Genomic DNA, 19,715 nt, shown 5'->3' with positions numbered 1-19,715 from the left:
CACCACCACCAAGCCTCCGACAACTCTTTCAAACTTTATTAAAAATATGTTCCATGGTAAGTAATTAGTCTCAACTACATTTTGAGGGATTTGTGCCCATGTTGCATTATTTGTGAGCTTTATATGCACGATGACGTCTAACGTCCCCGCCAAAGGAAGTAGTCGCTTTTAGAAACGTGTTAGCAACCGCCGTTTTTAAGACACAATAAGGCTTTAAAAAATCCCAAGCGGGTTATAATTGGTGTGTTTTATGTCATAGAATAAAATCTGAAAATATTTAGAGGTTTTGCTTACCAAAGACCTTATTTTGGCGATTTACCAAAACCCATTCAAAAAACCCATAGACTTTGGAGCGATGGAACCGGATTCCTAAAATGCTAACTCGCTTCCGGGTTTTGCATACAAAAAACGTAATCTCTGAGCCCTATAACTCATAATTTTTTTGCTGTAAAATATACTTGCATAAAATAATCTCCTTATTTAACTTCATTGCAAAGCATCTCCAAACTTCGTGGCTGCCGGTTATCTGGTAAACAAGATGTTTATGCAAACAGAAATTTAACCATGCCGCTTACTTTGGTTGATGCATTTCGGACAGCTATAATTTGTTATTTCTGCAGATCCGTCCTGCTCAGCTGTGAAGACGTGCTAGAGTGGTTGACAAGTTTAGCTATTCGAGACGTCTCAGTCACGTCAGTATAGATCAGTGGTCTCTTTAAGGCACTCATGTTAAATGCAGTGTTTACACACCACTGAAACAATTGTGCTAAATTTGTCTCCGGTAAGACGTACAGTTAAAAAGAAACTTCAGGCGCTTAAAAGATCAAATTAAAGTGATTCTATTAACAGCCTTGGAGAAAATTTTACAGGCTGCTTCATGGAGCCATTATGGGCTAATGCACTGTACGCCATTAGTGCTAATGCAACTCCGAAAGGCGCTCATTTGAACGCCGGGAATTATTTGTGGCAGTGGTGGCTGGCATTGTTAAGTCAAGGGATCCACAGGTTCTTAAGGTGATAACCTTTTTTGCATTTTGCTTCCTGTGGTAACCATGACAACTGTTACACAGTACTCCAACACATTAGGCATAACCTTTAGTGGAGATCTGGTGGTCATTTACTAGCCATACATGTCAAATGAGTCTTTATTTGTCTTTATAAAATAAGACTGATATGATTCTTAAAGCTATAGAATAAATCAGACTCGCATCTGAATTCTTAGTAGACATAAAAATATTCAAAATGCTTTGATGACCTTGAATAAACTTAAAGGAATAGTTTACCCAAAAATGAAAGTTTTGTCATCATTTACTCACCCTTGAGTTTTTCCAGATCTGGAAACATTTCTTTGTTCTGGTGAACACAGAGAAAGATATTTGGAAGAATGATTTTAACCAAACAGTTCTTGCCCACCCTTGACTACCATAGTATGGAAAATCGCTTTATAATTTTCTTTGTTCTGTTGAACACAAAACTAGATTTTTTGTAGAATGTAGAAATGCAAACAGTTCTGGGGCACTTTTGACTTCCATTGTAATTTTTCCTACTATGGCTGTGAATGGTGGCCAATAACTGTTTGGTTACAAGCATTCATCCAAATATCTTTCTCTTAGTTTTTGTTACGTATTAAACGTTACCAGGCCTTTCAAAAGCTGAATCACCAAACGCATATTAAGAAATCGCATAGAAATGAAAGCAGAAGTAGAGAGTTCAAACAAGGACGCTTCTTTTTAGTAAGTTTATGTTATGATTCAGATGGTTCCCATAATATCTTCCAGAGTCTGATTACAGTATATGCTGATATCAGCATCTGCAGCGCAGCGCATCTCATCTTGACGCAGATAATCTTGATGTTAAGCAGGTCTTGCTCATCGGTTGGCTCGTGGGTGGGCTCTTTCTTTCGCCTTGCCGTGCTTTTCTGGGAGAATGGCCAATAAAAGGAATAGGACCCCTTTGACGACACAGGGATCCAGAATTATAAAAGAACTTTCCGAAACAAGTTGGAGTGATGGGGGAGTGTATCAACTACAGAAATACTACGTCATACGTCCAACTCGTTTTATAACAAGTTGACCATGTTATGCATGAGAAGCCAGCATGTTTAACAGTGTAAAGAAGTCAGAATGCATGACATAGCATGATACCCGATCTTTAAATGACAATTATGAAGAAAAATTAAAAGGAAGCTGGATTTCTCGTTTGAGTCGATTCGATATTTTTACTTCTGGTGGATCTAACTTCTATTAAACAAACATGCTCACTTGAATTAAACCAATTTTCTAAAAGGTAGTGCATGACTGGCCATGCACTTGATTTGGGTTACACACACAAACCCAGTCGAGCAAGAGAACAGGTGATAAATTGTGTGTTTAAATATACACCATGTTTCCCGTTATATCTCCAGACGAAGGTCACAGTTTTATATATCGAATCCAATTACTTTCTAATTGTTTTTTGATAATAGTTACACACTTTGAACAAACCAGATAGTGTACTCTTAAGAGGGAATATTGAAGGTGGTTTGGGTGAAAGGTGCGTAAACGGCACGACAACATATAACAGATATCAACCTTTAAAGCAGTTGTTCTCAAACTTTTTCATTGTAAGGCCCGATTTGTGTAGAGTGCATTGCTTTGCGGCCCCCCAAATAAAGACTTATAATTAGGGCTGTCACGATTATGAAATTTGGCTGACGATTAATTGTCTAATAAATCATTGCGATTATGACGATTAATTGTCTGTTTTAGAGCTTTGACTTTTAATTCTCATACATTTTTTTTTTTTTTTTTAATTTTCTTTTTTTTTTTTATTTTAATTTTTTTTTTTTTTTTTTTGTAATTTTTTTGTTAAAATTGGGTCATCATACTTGAGGTTTAGGCTTTTACCTGTCAATAATACAACCGCCAAATACTTGTAAATTGATCAGGAGTGAATTGAAGCCACCATTAAAATGCTATCAGTCATAGAAAAGCTTCTAGTCTGTTTTTTTCTCACTTGCAAGACTACAATAAAAGTTTACTTCTATGTTAATGAGATTTTGGTAGACTGGTTTTCTATATATATAATATATATATAATATTAAATTGTACTGCAGGTTATTTTTATGGTATATGCTTTAGTTTTTTTTTAAGTGATTGTACTGTGGTGGTACATGCTTTAGTTACAATATATACAATAAAATATGCAATATGCAGATGCACTATAGCTCTCCCTAGTGTCTTCTATAGAGATGTGCAATAATTGCGATGATCTAAAACCATCGCGATGAGGTCAAACAATCGCAATGAGACGATTATTTAATAATCCTGACAGCCCTACTTATAATCTTAAATTTAGAATCGTAATTAAACCAAAAACATGTTCAGTTACGCAATGCTGGAAAATCAATTCTTTTGGTTGGTGGTCTTATTTTCCTGATGTTTGATTGTATAAGATCTACGATAAATTTCTATATTTCATAAAATACCACAAAAGCTGTGGACCCCCTGGATCCATCTTGGGGGCCCCCCCAGGGGGCCACGACCCCCAGTTTGAGAACCACTGCTTTAAAGCACTCGCACAATAACTGTCTACATCTAAATATGCAACCCAACAGGAAGGAAAAATGTGCAAAACAGACCCACAGCTAGAGTTTCGAAATGTAGCTGTATCTGCTTTTTAAAAATATCCTTGAGTCCCATTTTCACTTTCTTCCTTTCACTTCCTGTCGACTTGAATGCCCTCAGTCTCTTTATCTGTCATTTTACATTTATAGTACGGCATTTCATTTACTTCTGCAAGTCTCTCAGTAACAGTATTTGTACATTGTCAGCAGTAATGTCAGTGAGCTTGTCACTGGAGCACCTGGTGTTGTTAGTACACCTCAAGATTTCACCGGTGAAAGTTGATATAGCAGGTGGATGATTTAGACAAGTAAGGCCCATTCCGTTTAGAAGTAAAACACTTAAACTTCTTAAACTTGTGTTATCAGCACATACCCAGAAAGGAAGCATAAGACTTCGATCTAGGGCCTGTGTCAGGTGCACGTACGGCAGCAGAAGGCGTGCGTTTGTGATCTTAAGCTCTGATTTTTTACATGGATGTGGTTACAGGGACTTGGTGACTATTTTGGGGACTATTTTGCATTATTACATGTAATGATGAATAGATCAAAAATCTACTCAACTACTTAAACAAGAAATATTTAACTAGAGACAAATAGAGACATACTGTATATACTGTAGTATGAGCCAAAAGTGATATCTTTTGGGGCACATGTTCGTACAATATTTCAATGCCATCATATTATGAAGTGTACTGTATGGCACAAAACGGAGAAAACACATCTTGGTTAAAGTAATAGTTCACACAAAAATGAAATTTTTGTCGTCATTTACTCACCCTCAAGTTGTTCCAAACCAGTTTAAATTTCTTTGTTCTGTTGATCACAAAAGAAGATATTTTCTGAAGAATGTGGGAAGCCAAAGAGTTTTGGGGCACCATTGACCACTATAGTAGTTTTATTTCCTACTACTGTAGTCAATAGTACCCCAGAACAAATTTTCTTCCAGATATCTTCCTTTGTGTTCAGCAGAACAATGAAATTTACACAGGTTTGGAACAGTTTCAGGTTAAGTATACGATAATACGACAAAAAAAATGTAAACTACAGCGTATCCGGGAAAATATGGGTTTTATTCTAATATTCATCTTACAGGGAATAAATTACATTTATTGCCAAGTCTTCTTAAATTCTTCTCATACAACATTTTTAATGCATCTTTAATAATAGCTCTTAAAAAAGGGTGAAGATTTACATTTTTTTAAGGTCGGACATGACTTTTAATCACTACTGAATATTACATTATGCATGACATTATATAAATGCAGAAGTTTGCTCGGTATCAAAATGGCTGCTGGATGATGTGATGTTAGCGGTGTGAGAGCGGAAAATTATGATGAGATGGTTCACACACATGAAGTGTTTTTATCACACAGATCTCGCACACTTCTTCAGGCAGATGGCTTTGTTTTTGTGTTTGGCTGTTTACGGTTATGGGGCATATTTGGCTTTGGTGTGTGTGTGTGTGTGCGTGAGCAGCGATGTAAAGGATGCTCTGCTGTGGGCACAGTATGAACCAATATGACCCACAAGCCTCCTAATAAACAGCCACATTCTCTTTAGCTTTTATAGACCTCTCTCTGTCTGTATTTATTTCTTCTGTTTTAATGTCTTTCTGTTGTTGTTTTTTTCCACTCATTCATTGCTCGTTTCCTTATGTTTTGGCTGATAGTGCAGTATAAATCTGTGCTCTTTTGCTTGTTATTCAGCAGCAGGGCTTTTCTAGAATGTCAGGAGACATAGAGAATGAACTATGATAACCAGCTTGAGAAATAGCCTTGTTTCAGGGTGTATTAAATATGGAGCAAGCGACCTGCTGGTTAAACTCTACTTCAGATGTGTCTGGCACATTATTATATATTTTTAGATGTATTGCGCTTGTGCATATGCAATAAATAGTATAGTTGAGTATAATTCTTAGATATGTTGTCTTGGGTACCAGCAGTTTTTATATGTAGCTAAATTAAACGTCGTTTCTCGCTTTTTTACTTGTCCTATTTCCCAAGTTTTAGCTTTTCGTCAGTGATATGAAAATAACATTTTCACCCGGATCAGAACAAGCTATGAAATGTATTTTTCACATTGACGTGTAAGTGTTTCCTGTAATCTGCTCTGCTCGAGCTATTTGTGATTTCTCTCATTTACCAAAGAATGTTTTCCTTCGCACCTTTTTTAATAGAAGAAGTTTGTAACAGATTTTAATAGTTTTTTGTCTCATGCTGTATGTCTTTTGCCCTCCAGCACTGAAAAGTTCTGCTTCCTTTCACGAACAAAGACGAAGTTTAGAGCGAGCCAGGGTAAGATGTTCTTCACTTTAGTTGTGTTTTTTAACTATTCTCAATCCAACTAAAACTCTAGTCCAAACTTAAACTCTTTATTTCTCTTATACTTCATTATTTAGACGGAGGACTACCTGAAGAGAAAGATTCGGTGTCGTCCAGAAAGATCAGAGCTGGTCAGGATGCATATTCTAGAAGGTGAGTGTTGCAGCTGGTTAGGACTCTGTGTTATGTATTTCTGTATTTACTTATTTATTATAGATAATTAACTTTACACAAATGATCCTTGATCTTATACAAGTGTGATATTAAGTCAATGTACGGTCTATACACAGAGACATCAGCTGAACCCTCTCTTCAAGCCAAACAACTTCTTCTGAAGCGAGCCCGTCTGGCCGTTGACCTGAATGATAAAATCTCCCAGCGGCCCGGTCCAATGGAGCTCATTCACAAAAACATCCTCCCACTGCACAACAGCCTCAAACAAGCCATCATAGGTACCAAATTAAAGTCATACTACTGAACATACAGTTGTACCAAAAAGTGTTTGGATCCATAGTCTGCACTTAAAGATGAATGTCAGTGCATTAAATAAAATTAAATACTAAAACATTAAAGAATTCATATTTGTATTTTAAAACATATACTGTTCAAAACATACAGTATCTGGCTTCAAAAATTGCTCAGAAAAGTGAAACTCTAGCATCATTAGTTCGGAGATACCACTTAGTTTTTTTAATCTGATGCAATTACATTCATTTTTTTAAGTGTTTCTATCGTGTCAATAAAAACTGGTTACACTGCACACCACTGCAAAAGTTTAAGACAATTCTGAAGAAGCTAAACTTTAAGAAATTCGTTTCACTTTCAGATTCTCTTGAATACTTGACCTTTTCATATCCACTAATGCCCATCTAAATCCCTTTATCTGTCCATCCCTCTCACGTCTTTCTCTTCTCACTTTTGTCGTTCATTCACTGTTCCTGCCACTGGATTTAAACAAAGCTCCCTTTTAACGTTAATCTTAATCATCTGATGCTCTCAGTCGTGACACTGAGGCTCAAATCTGCATTTATATTCTCTGCATTCAACACTTTCATGGATCCCTCTCTATTTTCCTCACTTTAAAGTCACGCACGGCAGACCAGAGCTCACTGTATGTGCGTGTTTATCTTCATATTTATATTCGGTGGCGTTCCTGCAGCGGTGCATGGGGTGCTGATGAAATGAGTTATGGTAATGAGATTGGTCCGCATCAAACATGAAGTTAAATTAATTAGAGGGGAATTTATATTTATGTTCGTATTCGCCACTTTATAGAGGGCTGAGATGATGAAACGCTGCATTGCGTGATGCCGCGTGAACAAGAGTAAATAAGAATGTTTGTACAAAGCGACTTAAACTGTTCTTATCCTCAAAGAGGTTCATTAGAGACATGATGATTATCGGCATGATATCACTTTCTGAGCCATCTTAAAATAAATAAAAATATCATACAGTCAAGCTTTAAGGGATGGTTCCACCAAAAATGAAAATTATGTCATCATTTACTCCCCATCTTGTAATTTTAAACCTGTATGACTTTTTTTCTTCCGCAGAGTACAGAAGAAGATATTTTGAAGAATGTTGGTAAGTGGCACCCATTGACTTGCATTGGTTTTGTGTCCATACAATAGTGAATGGGTGCCGCTGTTGTTCGGTTACCAACTTGTTAAAAAAATCTTCTTTTGTGTTCTGCATAAGAAAGAAAGTCAAACAGGTTAAAAATGACAAGAGCGTGAGTAAATGATGACAGGATTTTCATTTTTGGGTGAACTATCTCTTTAAAGATTTACTGTATGGTAACAAAAAATTACAGTGAAGATAAAATCTTTTTTCACATTGTGTTGAATATCGGTTGGACCTTGGAATTATAAGGTTCTATCTGATATTTTTGTCAAAACGGAGTTATTTACATATTTTTATACTGTGACAACTTATTTACATTATGTAATGTTTTTTCTTTACATGAGTACATTTTGGGTTTTTATCCACAAAGTAAAATGAATGCAAAAACTTTATAACTCAGGATCTCAAAACTGATCAGAATGCAGATAGAACCTTACTGTATAATTCCAAGGTGACAAAAATTGTATAATATACTTATTTTATTATTATTATTATCTTACTTATATAATTGTGTAGGAAATGTCAGTTTGACGTTATTTGTCTTTAACCTTAATGCGAAGAATGTAAAGTAACCTACAATTTCAAACAGAAAAGCAAAAGTTTTCATGATGTTTGCTGAGGTAAACATCACTACTAGTCAATCTTTCGATCTTTATTAGTATTATTTTTTAAAGTATTTCAATTTTGGTACATAATTCACCCCCACACGGCTTGTGCTGCAGTTATGAATCTTACCTCAAAATTCATTTTCTCAAAATAAATCGGTCGACATTTGAACTGTCAATAAACAGGACTCTTTTTTTTTTACATGGACCAGTAAGCAACCACATAGCAATCGGTAAAAACTAAAAATGCAGTTAAAACTACATAGCAACGCTGTGGCATTGTAAAATCTGTCTTTGCAGAGTTTTGAGTTTTCTTGTATTCATTTGAGTCAATTTTAACTTTACCTTTTATTTCCTATTTTCTTACCACATCAGATACAGAGTTTCCGAAAGTCGTTGCCGAGAGCTCTTCATTTGACGAGGAAAGCAGCGACGCCTTCTCACCTGAGCAAGTAGTCTGCCAGGACCCTTCTCCCGGCTCCGCCCACTTACCTTCACCACCTGAGATACTGGCCAGTGAAACCATACCCAAACAGGTGCACACACGCTCAACTTAAACCCACAGGTCCATGGCACATACTATGAAATAACAATAATTCATTTTTAGGTAATGACTTTAGCCAGATGCAAATGTTTCTGTAATATCAAGACACTAGTGAAGTTCATGTTCATATATAGGTTCTGACCTCATTTCCTGTAAGAAATGCATGAATTGTCGCAGCTGCAGTAAATTCTTCTCAATGTTATTGAAGTAATAATCTATCATCGACATACTACACACATTCGCTTTGATGTTTCCGCCTGGCTGTTTATGCCCACTCAGCTCTCCAGAGTTGTGAATTATCCACAGCGGGCAAACCAGCTTCACCCGGCTCATTAAACTTCCACACACTCGCTAGCAAACATGCATTCAGCGTGCAATCGCACTACATCATCTCCGCACATTTGTGTTTCGCTCCTTTAGTCACGTTTGGACACACATGCTCACTTTCTCGAAATGCAGTCATGCAAAGATAATGCAGTTCCTTGAGTTTATATGCTTCTCTATTTTCTCTCTTAGGTCACGCCCCCTCCGCCTCCACTGCTGAGCATAGCTGACCCTGCCCCTCACCAGAAGCTGGCCAATGGTGCGGGCCAGAAGCAAGCTTTTGCACTGCAAAAGGTGGCAGATTGTTTTGAATACCTGTTCCTTATAAATGGCTATTGCAAGTTTAAAGCTTTACGCTGTGTCCTAATAAAGCACAAGCATTTGTCAAATGTTCTGCCCTCGGTGAGACTGTACTGGTTTAAAATCCTGTTTCACATATTCATGTATTTAAAGGGTTTTTTTACATGAGGACTCACATTTTGTGAGATTAATAAGACTGATGTATTCTAAAAACATATTCTAACTTTCGACAAACTTCCGTCCAAGTTAATAAGAGTATTTTTTTAACTTAGCAGCAAAAATTAGACTTTGTAGCTTCAACGCATGACTGCCCACATTTACATACCAACCACATCTAGTCATGGTGACGTAAAAATGGGAAAGCAGGTTAAGCTTTTATTCCTAAAAAGCAGAAGTACTAATGATAACGTGCAAGTGTTTGGCAAATCTTTTCTGGCTGTGTTTAGCCTGTCTTGCTGTGCATGTCCTTCTGAAGATCTCAATGTTGAAATGAGCAGCTGAAATGTAATTTTAACAAGGTCATCGATCATATCAGTCTAAACTCAACAGTGTGTTCAACACAGATTGTTTTGTGGATCTGTCACAAAGTAGCGCAGGCAAAAAGATGGTTCTAGAACGATAGCAAAAACAAACAGTTTTAGCGCTTTAAGGGCCAAAAGGACTCAAAAACATATGATGTTATTCAGATTGTGATTGTATTAGTTATAGTTATATTGTTTAACTGACAACAAATGTAGCGCCTGCAAAGGGAAATGTCTCTTTGGGTAAAACAATATGCTAGAGTGGTTCTCAAACTTTTTTGTTGTAAGGCCCCCTTTCTGTTAAGTGCATCGCTTTGCGGCCCCCGTATAAAGATGTATAATCTTAAACTTAGAATTTTAATTAAACCAAAAACATATTCAGTTATACAATGCTGGAACCTCAATTTTTTTGGTTGGTGGTGTCATTTTTCTGATGTTTGATTGCATAAAATCTATGTTAAATTTCTATATTTCATAAAATGCCACAAAATCTCTGGCCCCCTGGATCCACCTTGGGGCCCCCCAGGGGGCCACGGCCCCCATTTTGAGAACCACTGTGCTAGATGGATCTCTTTGTGATGTATGATCTCTGTCTTTGTCTTTACAATTCTGTATTCCCTGTTTTTGGTTGTTTCCATGTTTAACTAGCCTCTTGATGCATCATCAGTCTTAATCTCTCTCCCTCTTTCTTTTAGGGTGGTAATAAAGCTTCTGCTGAGCGTCCTGTTCAGCGCACCAAGAAGGCGAGGGACAATAAGCCAAAGGTAAAGAAGCTGAAATACCATCAGTATGTTCCTCCGGATCAAAAAGCAGAGCGTGATCCTCCACCTCTGCTGGACTCCTCCTACGCCAAACTCCTCTATCAGCAGCAACTCTTCCTTCAACTGCAGATCATCAACCAACAGCAGCAAAACTACAACTACCACACCATACTGCCGGCACCGCCCAAGTAAGACACGCCTCTAGATATGTGTTTACCAGCTAATTCATTACAAAATTGAATACAATACAATAGAAAGTCATGAGAGTTGAGTAAGGTTGAGTAAATGAAAATGTTTTCTAATTTTTATTTATTTATGTTTATACATAAAGGCCTCCAGCTGATCAACAGCCTGCCTCATCCAATGGCTCTTCACCATCCACGAATGCCCCGCCCTCTCAATTAACATCCACTAATTCTGCTGTTCCGCATTACCAGATCACATCAAACTTAGTTAAAATTGGGCCTCTGCCTCCCAACCTGGAGGAGCTAAAGGTAACAAAATATCCTGCTGCACAGCTGTGATTCTTTATTCCATGTCTGATTATTGACTGGATTTTTAGTAAATGAAGAAAACGCACTGTTCATTATTGATGAAAAGAACTGATATCACATCCTGTCATTCTCCGCATTTCCTGTAGGTGGCAGAGCTGAAGCAGGAGCTCAAACTGCGTGGCTTGACTGTATCAGGAACCAAAAACGACCTCATCGAACGGTTGAAGAACTTTCATGAACAGATCGGTGGAAGTATGCCAACATCTAAGAGCCACACAATGCCACAGCAACCCTCAGACCCAGCCCCTGCAGTGGGAGGGGCTTTTTCCCCTAACCAATCAACAGACAGCAACATAGCGGTCGCTTCCCTACCATTTGCAACTACTGCGGAAAGAGGCGGGGCTAAGATGACTACACCACAGAGCATGCAGTTTGGCAGCACTAGCTCCTCCCCTCCAGTTTCCCCCACCCATTCTGAGCGCTCATTGGCCGGGATGAGCCCAGATGAAATGAGCTATAATGGGGATGCTTTTGGCGAAATCGTAAGTGTCTTGTTTTTTTTGTTTACTACTTACACTCTTACTCTTCCCACAGGGAAGTTCCTGGATACGTTAGGCCATTTTATATTTCCCTTTTTTATTGTAGGTACAAAATGAAGTTTATTATGTTGCCACAGGGAATGACGGAAATGTACTTTTCTCGTTTAGAAAATGTTCTAATTTTAAAGGCAGCAGTACATAAACCATGAGCCAGATAGAAATGGGGTGCTACTGAAATTGTTTGTCCCTTTCAGGTGACGTCTCCTCTTACCCAGCTAACCTTGCAGCCCTCTTCCCCTTTCACCACAACCGTCCTCATTAAAGAGGAGCACGAACGCCAAGGGCCTGTGTCCTGCTGTCTGGGGTCCCAGCCTACAGCGCCCCCTATGAACAAGGACCAGATGCTGCAGGAGAAAGACTGGCGCATTCAGGAGCTCACACGCATGCTGTTGCAGAAGCAGCAGCTGGTGGAGATGCTGCGCTCGCAGCTGGAGGGGAAACGCGTGGGTGTGCCCGTCCGAGTGAAAGAGGAACCTGCTGGTGTCACTATGGAGACGGTCACTGTAAAAAAGGAGGTCATAGAGGTGCAGGAGGAGAGTGAGATGGTGACAGATCCTTGGGTGTTCCCGCAGGCCGGGCAGACGCAGCTGCTGCAGCAGAGGATGCAGACAGCTGTGGTACTAGAGCAGGAGCGGCAGCAGCAGCTTGTATTGCAACAGAATCAACGGAACCTGCAGCAACAAGTGCATCAGAGGAAGAGGAAAACCCAGAAACACAGCCTGATGCAAGCCAATCCAACTCTACAGAAACAAGTCAGTCTTTCCACTGTGTTGAATGCCGTATTTGCTTAAATACGGGATGTGTTGGTGGGTTTTCCTAACCCTTTTTTTTTTAAAGCAGGTGTCTCAGTCGGACACTAACCAGCAGTCAAGTCCCGTTTCTTCATTGACATTGGATATACTCAAATCTAACTCCGCCCCCACAATTGTGACTGACAGCAATGGCAACCAATTCCTGCTAACATTGTCAAATCAAAACGCAGAGGCACCTGCCAGAGTCCACCTCGGTGGCAAAACGACCAATCATATCACGCTTCAGGTAAGATTTGTTTTTACATTCGGTCAGAATTTACAGTATAACATTTTGATGCAATGACTGATATTGATGTCATTTTCAGAGACTACAGTCCACACCCAACAGGCCACCGAGCCGGTCAGTCGCTGAATTGACTAATAATAATAACCAATCTAAAGAGCCCTTACAAACCGTCATTTTGAAGCAGCCAATCAAAAAGGTTCGTGTGGTATTCTCAGTTAGATTAGTTAGTTAATGTAGTTTCAAATGAGGACTTTTTTACAGAAATTGGCCGCCTTTCTTCAATACAGTATAAATGAATGATATGTAAAAAGATGCATTAGTTGCCTGTCATTGAAAACGATTATGAGGCTTTTAAACCCGCTTATTAAAATGCTAATTGCTAATCACTGTCAGTGAAGCTCAGATGAGAACTGTAGGCATGAGCTGTTAGCCCATTAGCATGGAGACTAATTGAGACGCATGGTTTTACATTCACAGGCACTAAAGCCGGAACTTAAAGTGTCGAACATTTACAAAAAGTCAAACTCTGCATCCATCTCGACACCAGCCAACCTCCAAAATGTCTTCTCTTCAGTGGATGCCTTGAGCAACACAAGACCTGTCCCTTCATCTCCAAACAACAATAACGTAAGGGTTTTCTAGGGTACATGCATATAGCGCTCTTCTAAAAGCAAGTTTTAGAAGAGTACCAGGTAGTGTTGTAAATATATTTATTATATATTTTATATTATATACTGTATGTCTTATATGTAAAATAATATTTAGTTACATATTTCAAATCCAAAGTTTTATCTAGTAACATTAGTTAATGTACAGTGAACTAACATCAACACTCGATGAACACAAAATCGTTTCTAATAGGTAATGCTTTAACTAATGTTACTATTTACCTGTAAAGTTTGGCCTTGGTTCATTTTCACGATGTTGTTTTGAAAACATCTCCCTATGTAGGCAACAGATAGCAATTAGGTTTCAGAACAGAGCTTATACTTCAAGCTTAAATCTTCTACCCAGCGAGACTCTTTTCTACACCTAAATAACAAAATCTGTCATACAAGACAGGAATGCTAATCAGAACCGCTGTTGAGTTTTGTCTACGCTGCTGTTTGGCACAGATTTTATTACCGGAGCGCAGATTTGTACGCCTATAAATATAAGAGCTGAGCATGTTTGTGGTAACATCTGAAGACCTTTCTACGTTTGTCTTTAAATCTTTCTGGTTGTTTAGTAGCACTCTTCTTGTTTTCGAGCATGTTTTATCATTTCCTTCTGTCTGTCTGCGCCAACTCATTCCTTTAATACTCTTCCATCTCTGTCTGTCAGGAGAAAATGTGTCTAAGTTCGGACCAGCGTGGTTTGCTCTCATCTCCAACCTCATACTTGTGTTCTTCCACAGCTCTTGGTCACCAGGTAGTGTCTTGTTCTCTGAAATTAACATGAATTCGTCCATCATGTTTTCATTTTGTTTTGATTTGGAGCATCATTTTTCATGTGATTTGTTTGACTAGATAATGAAATTATGATGAAGTTATTTTATTTCTGGGAAATTTTTGGATTGACAGTCGTTCTTATAAGTCGTATGATGATGATGTTTTTGCAGGAAAATGGCTGTAATCAGCATGGCGATGACTTGTTTGACATCCTAATTCAACGTGGAGGTAATTTTGTTGCTTTACTTATTTAATCCCATTTTGGTCACAAGACTAAGGGTGATGTCCTATTGTTTTAAAAACTATTTTATTGTTTTTCCAAAATCCTACAGACATATCGGAAAATTTCAAAGCCAGCCCTGATCCTGTTCTTGAACGTCTCCGCCCAAACACACCCCTTTCATTAAATCCCTCCCCTCTTAAAGTCTCTGCCCCTCCCTGTGATGTGCCCCAAACTTTGGTTTTAGACCCTCAACCTCCCCCTGATGCTTCCAGAAGTTCTGACACAGGAACCGGACGTCTTGAAGATTTCCTAGAAAGCACTACTGGCAAACCATTGTTGGGTGTGGAGCCGGGGGGACCAATGACGCTAATCGTGGACCTCCACAACCAAATGCTCAGCTCACCAAGTATCCTCGACCACCCTTGTTCGCCAATGGATACTTGTGACCTGGGTTTCTCCATTCACTCTGCGTCAGATTTGGTAGACTCTGTCCCTGACAGCATGGATTGGATTGACTTTGGAATGGGTGGTCCTGGTGGGGAGGGGCCGGGAATGATGAATCTGAATGGACACGCCCCCTCCAGTTTATTTTCTGCAGACTTTCTGGACACTTCTGATCTGAACTGGTCCAGTTTATAGCTCACGGGGCTTGAATCTTCAACAAATATTTACAGAAAGGAACAAACCTGGATTAACAACCTTCACTTGCAGGTTTTATTTGAGTTTCCAGCATCGAAAGTTCTTGAACAACTACAGATTCTCATAATTCCTTAAGCGACTTGATCCATGTTGCACTTTTAACATATTTTTATTCTTCCCCACCTTACACACACACACACACACACACACACACACAAAAGTACACGTTTGTTTCTGAGACATTTATTCTGTGTATTGATTTTATCTGGAAGATCCTTTCAAAGCATTTGCTCACTAAAATGCTTCTTATATTTAGCAGATGACGTCAGACACTTTCAAGATGAAGTACTTTTTTTTCAATAGTAAATTCATATACAGTGATTTTTTTTAATAGTATTTAAAGAATGTAATTTATAGATGCCGAAGTAACAACGTTTTGAGCTCGCTTTACCAAATATAACTGGTCAATTTATGCATTTTTTTTTCATGTGCAAAAAAAGCATAGCAGCGTGAAAGGTTTGTAGAATCAGCATTAACATTGTGGGATCTGAAAGAGTATTATATTTTTTGAATTACCATTCACATATTATATTCACATATCACATAAAACATTTCCTACTAACCACCAGATTTAGTTTTTAACGATTTTGAATTCATTTAAGAGAAAATAAATGAATTATATATCCACATATACAGTATCCACAGCTACAGCACCGATGCAGGAGATGATTTTATGAGATCTGTGAGATGATATTTGCTATAAATATATATCAGTTGCATATTTTCAACGAAGTACAGTGTAAAACTGTATACACTATTAAAGTATAGTATTCAACATTCACTTTTTTTTTTATTTTAAATATGGCTTTATTGACTTTTTCACAGGTGTTAAGTTTTTTTGTTGTTGTTGTTGCTAAAAGAAGCAGTTACACATTTTGTTAATTCTAGTATTTTGTATAACTGAAGCTAGCTGCCAAACAGTTATCACAATCTAAACGTTTTTAGATTGCTAGTACAAGATAAAAAACAAAGTTAGGCGTTCAACTCTAAACAAAACTTGCCTATTTTTATATTTTTTATATAAGCTAGGTTGACTCAAAAAGAACTGCCAAATCTTATGATAAATGTGCAGTAGTTTTATTAAATTGATCAAATTATAATTATAATAAAAATGTATTATTGCCACAAAATTTGAAGGCACAAAAAATAGGTTTGTATATCTTGCTCAAACCGTAGGTGGTGTACTTTGAGTTTTAAATGTGTGTTTACAAGTCAATAAGATGCCTGCACCTTTATAAAAGTTCTTGTTTATCTTATAGCTCTCTAAGTGGGTCGCTTAGTTTGTGTTTTACTGTAAATATGCTGCATTGAACTGTATATGCCTATCACAGTACACATTGTACTGTGTGTACTGCACTGTATTTTGTCAATACTCCGGTTGTTAGATGGAGTTTTGATGATAGGAATATGAGCCTAAGAGATAATGAATGTTTCCAAGATGATCAGAATGTAAAGATTTTACTGTATAGAAAATTATTATTAACAAGCAGCATTTACATTTCAAGGACTTTTGTAGACACTTGTGTATATATTTTGCTGTTACTCTGAAAATTAATAATGCGTTGCTTGAATGTCCAGTTTTGTACTGTTGTATATCAGCTCAGGAACCTACAGATTGTATTGTGTGTGTGTGTGCGCGCATGTGTGAGAGACTTGGGAGAACAGCATTACTCTCTGCAGTATTCACCATCCATCTGTCTGAATTTGCTTTTGCAGGGCTTTGGCAGGTATTGTCTGTGGTTGAGCCCAAACTGAACCTTGTTACAGTACACCATCCCCTACTGAATTTCCACAATGTTTTATTGGCCGAATGTCTTACTGGGCGGGGCTTAGAGCCTCTTTGGGCTTGTACTTGAGATTTTTGTTTCTGGAAAATAAATATTAAAAATGAAAACGAAATGGTAATTTTTTTGTGCTTGCCACGGGAGGTATGTCATTGTATGGTTCTCTTTCTTCTGTAGAACACAAAAGTATATTTTGAGAAATGTCTGGTTTTGTGTCCATACAATGGAAGTCAATGGGGGCCAATGTTGTTCGGTTATCAACATTCTTCAAAAGATCTTCTTTTGTGTTTTGAAGAAGAAAGTCATACAGGTTTGGAATGACATTGATGATGAGAGTTTTTATTTTTGGGTGTAACGTGTCTGCGTCATTGAAGTCAAAATTGACATGAGCGTGCAGATGTGTGAATAAGATGAAGTGTGAAGTTGTAATATATACTGCTGTTTTGAAACTTGCTTTTTATCGCCTGGATTCAGTTTGATCTTAATGTGTAGAGATTCTTCAGTATATCTTCAGTATAAGTCATACAGGTTTGGGACGCCGTAAGGGTGAGTAAATAATGTCAATTGTTTGGGGTGTTGGGGAGAATTTTCCTTTGAGACCAACTAGTTCTTCAGATATTCTGTTTACAACATGTAGTTTTCTAGTCATGCAGTCCTGCAATGCATTTGTCTTGGAACTTATTTAAAGGTCCAGTGTGTAGCTTTTTGGAGGATCTATTGACAGAAAATGCGATATAATACACATAACTATGTCTTCAGAGGTGTATAAAACCTTATAATGAAGCGTTATGTTTTTATTACCTTAGAATGAGCTATTTCTACACCGCGGGTCCCCTTGCATGAAATTCACCATGTTGTTTCTACAGCAGCCCTAAACGGACAAACTGCTCTACAGAGCGTGTTTCGTAAATACGGCAAAGAAGCAAAAACGTGACGACATTTATTCCTGTGTCAGCCACCGTAGTGCTTCGAAGAGGAGGGGTGGAGTGAGCCGTTGGTTGCAATTCACAACCTCACCGCTACAGGTAGATGCTGTTAAATTTCATACACTGGACCTTTAATGTACTGTAGTATACAATTTGACATTTTATTCTTGCGTATTCTTTTGGTTTATATGGCTAAAAGTACATCACTTTGATTCATGTTCACTGAAGCTGGTGGATTAGATGCTGCAGGCATGATAATAAATTCATAACTTCCCCTGACAAGATCAGAGTAAGAGCACCTCCCGTCCAATAATTGCGAAGTCAAATCATATCAATTATTCCAGCGTAAACCGTCCAGCAAGCCTTGGTGATCTTATTAGAAAGTATCTTGACCCAAGCTATTCTTGTGATCACTCCAGAGTACCATTTAACAGCAGGTAGGACTGTAACATTTGTTTTTTATCTCCTGTTCTACACCCTCCTTTATAAACGTCACCCCGTCCCATGTGTTTTCCTCGTGGCTGAATGTTTCGCTGTCTATTCATCATGTCCTTTAATCAATTTCGTGAGATGCAAAAATCTATCAGCCGTAATGGACTGCTTGTGCACATAGAACATAGAAGGGCTTGTGCACATAGAACAGCTTGTGTTTCTACATTGATGGAACATAATATGTAATTTATTCAAAGCAATAAGGTGATTTAGCTGAGCGGGTCCACATTTGATTGACGAAAGAAACTTTGGGGTCGTCCTTATCCTCATCGATAGAGATTTCTTTTCAGCAGTTATATTGACAACTCATTGCTGAAAGTGAAATACAAGTAGATAATGCCGTAGCCTTTTGTAACAGACATCACATCAGGAGAGCATCTATGATAATGAACTAAAATGCTGCCCATGTGGTTGCCTTAGTAGTTTTTGGAGCAGAGCCAGTGAATGCTGAAAAAATAAAGTTTGGTGCATGATGTTTGCATTTATGAGTCCATACATACCAGTCAAAAGTTTAACATCACTTACTCATTCTTTATTTTTTTTTACATTTTTGAATACTAGTAAACCCATCAAAACCACCGAATAACACAAATGTAACTGTGGGAATTATGCTGTGGCTAGAAGCATCCAAAATAAATGAACTGTTTTATATTTGAGCAACTTTAAACTTTGACTAGAATTTGCAAGATTTTATCATCCAGCTTCTGGAGGTCTCAACATGGGAAGCTTTTTAAACATTGACGAAATTTCCATCTATGCTGGACTCTTATTTGCTACTTTTTATTCACTATTTGGTCCAATCCATTTCAAACATATAGTTTTAAAAGTAAAAATGTTGTTTTCTAATGAACGAAATTAATATGTTGGCACAATTATATTTTCGTCTACAAAAGTAAATGCAAACAACACACATCTTCTGATTAAAAGATTTTTAAGAACATTTTTGTGAAGTGATCCTAAACGTTTGACCGGTACTGTACATAAATCAACATGATACTGGACTTGGTCTTATTGTAAATGACGTATTGCTGTGTGTTATTTCAAAGAACTTGTTTCCAAAACAGTAATAACTTGTCTCTTCAATGACTTTCAGTGCTTTTGTTTTGTAGGTTAAGTATCATACCGTTGCAGATATTACAGTATATTGCATAACGGAATATGTATTTCTCCAGGTCCAGAGAGTACGAGATGACTACTTGAAGGCAAACAGAACCCAGACAGCACTAAGAGTCTATTCTATTGGAATTGCAGTTAGACCTCTGTCAGTAGAAACGTTGGTTATCACACAGAGGTTTGGTGTCCTCGTGCTGACGGCAGTGTATTCATAATGACGGAATAAATGATCCAGACCGCTCATCTCTCATGTCTTTCAGTCAGCATGTGTGTCACGAGGTCTCACTGGTGCAGTTGACCTTTAATCTCACCAC

General features: G+C 37.9%; 1 protein-coding gene across 6 annotated transcripts in view; it reads left to right on the top strand.

Moving 5' to 3' along the window:
• mrtfaa (myocardin related transcription factor Aa) overlaps positions 1 to 18,315 on the top strand; it is a 38,534-nt gene extending 20,219 nt beyond the window's left edge. For 4 of the 6 annotated variants that reach the window (XM_057347213.1, XM_057347215.1, XM_057347219.1 and 1 more), the window contains 15 exons: positions 5,843 to 5,898; positions 6,003 to 6,078; positions 6,216 to 6,377; positions 8,529 to 8,689; positions 9,214 to 9,315; positions 10,538 to 10,791; positions 10,935 to 11,097; positions 11,244 to 11,639; positions 11,891 to 12,448; positions 12,534 to 12,734; positions 12,814 to 12,930; positions 13,212 to 13,361; positions 14,058 to 14,144; positions 14,335 to 14,392; positions 14,497 to 18,315. In XM_057347213.1, the coding sequence (XP_057203196.1) occupies positions 5,843 to 5,898; positions 6,003 to 6,078; positions 6,216 to 6,377; positions 8,529 to 8,689; positions 9,214 to 9,315; positions 10,538 to 10,791; positions 10,935 to 11,097; positions 11,244 to 11,639; positions 11,891 to 12,448; positions 12,534 to 12,734; positions 12,814 to 12,930; positions 13,212 to 13,361; positions 14,058 to 14,144; positions 14,335 to 14,392; positions 14,497 to 15,026 (3,071 nt within the window). In that variant the 3' untranslated portion in view covers positions 15,027 to 18,315. The remainder of the gene's footprint in view (positions 1 to 5,842; positions 5,899 to 6,002; positions 6,079 to 6,215; positions 6,378 to 8,528; positions 8,690 to 9,213; positions 9,316 to 10,537; positions 10,792 to 10,934; positions 11,098 to 11,243; positions 11,640 to 11,890; positions 12,449 to 12,533; positions 12,735 to 12,813; positions 12,931 to 13,211; positions 13,362 to 14,057; positions 14,145 to 14,334; positions 14,393 to 14,496) is intronic. The other 2 variants (XM_057347214.1, XM_057347216.1) reach the window with 2 other exon arrangements.
• Positions 18,316 to 19,715: the final 1,400 nt, after the last annotated feature.

Source organism: Triplophysa rosa, linkage group LG11 (genome assembly GCF_024868665.1).
Source record: "Triplophysa rosa linkage group LG11, Trosa_1v2, whole genome shotgun sequence".
Taxonomy (NCBI): Eukaryota; Metazoa; Chordata; class Actinopteri; order Cypriniformes; family Nemacheilidae; genus Triplophysa; species Triplophysa rosa.
Note: the sequence above shows the minus strand (reverse complement) of the source record. Positions and strands in the feature narration are given on the sequence as shown.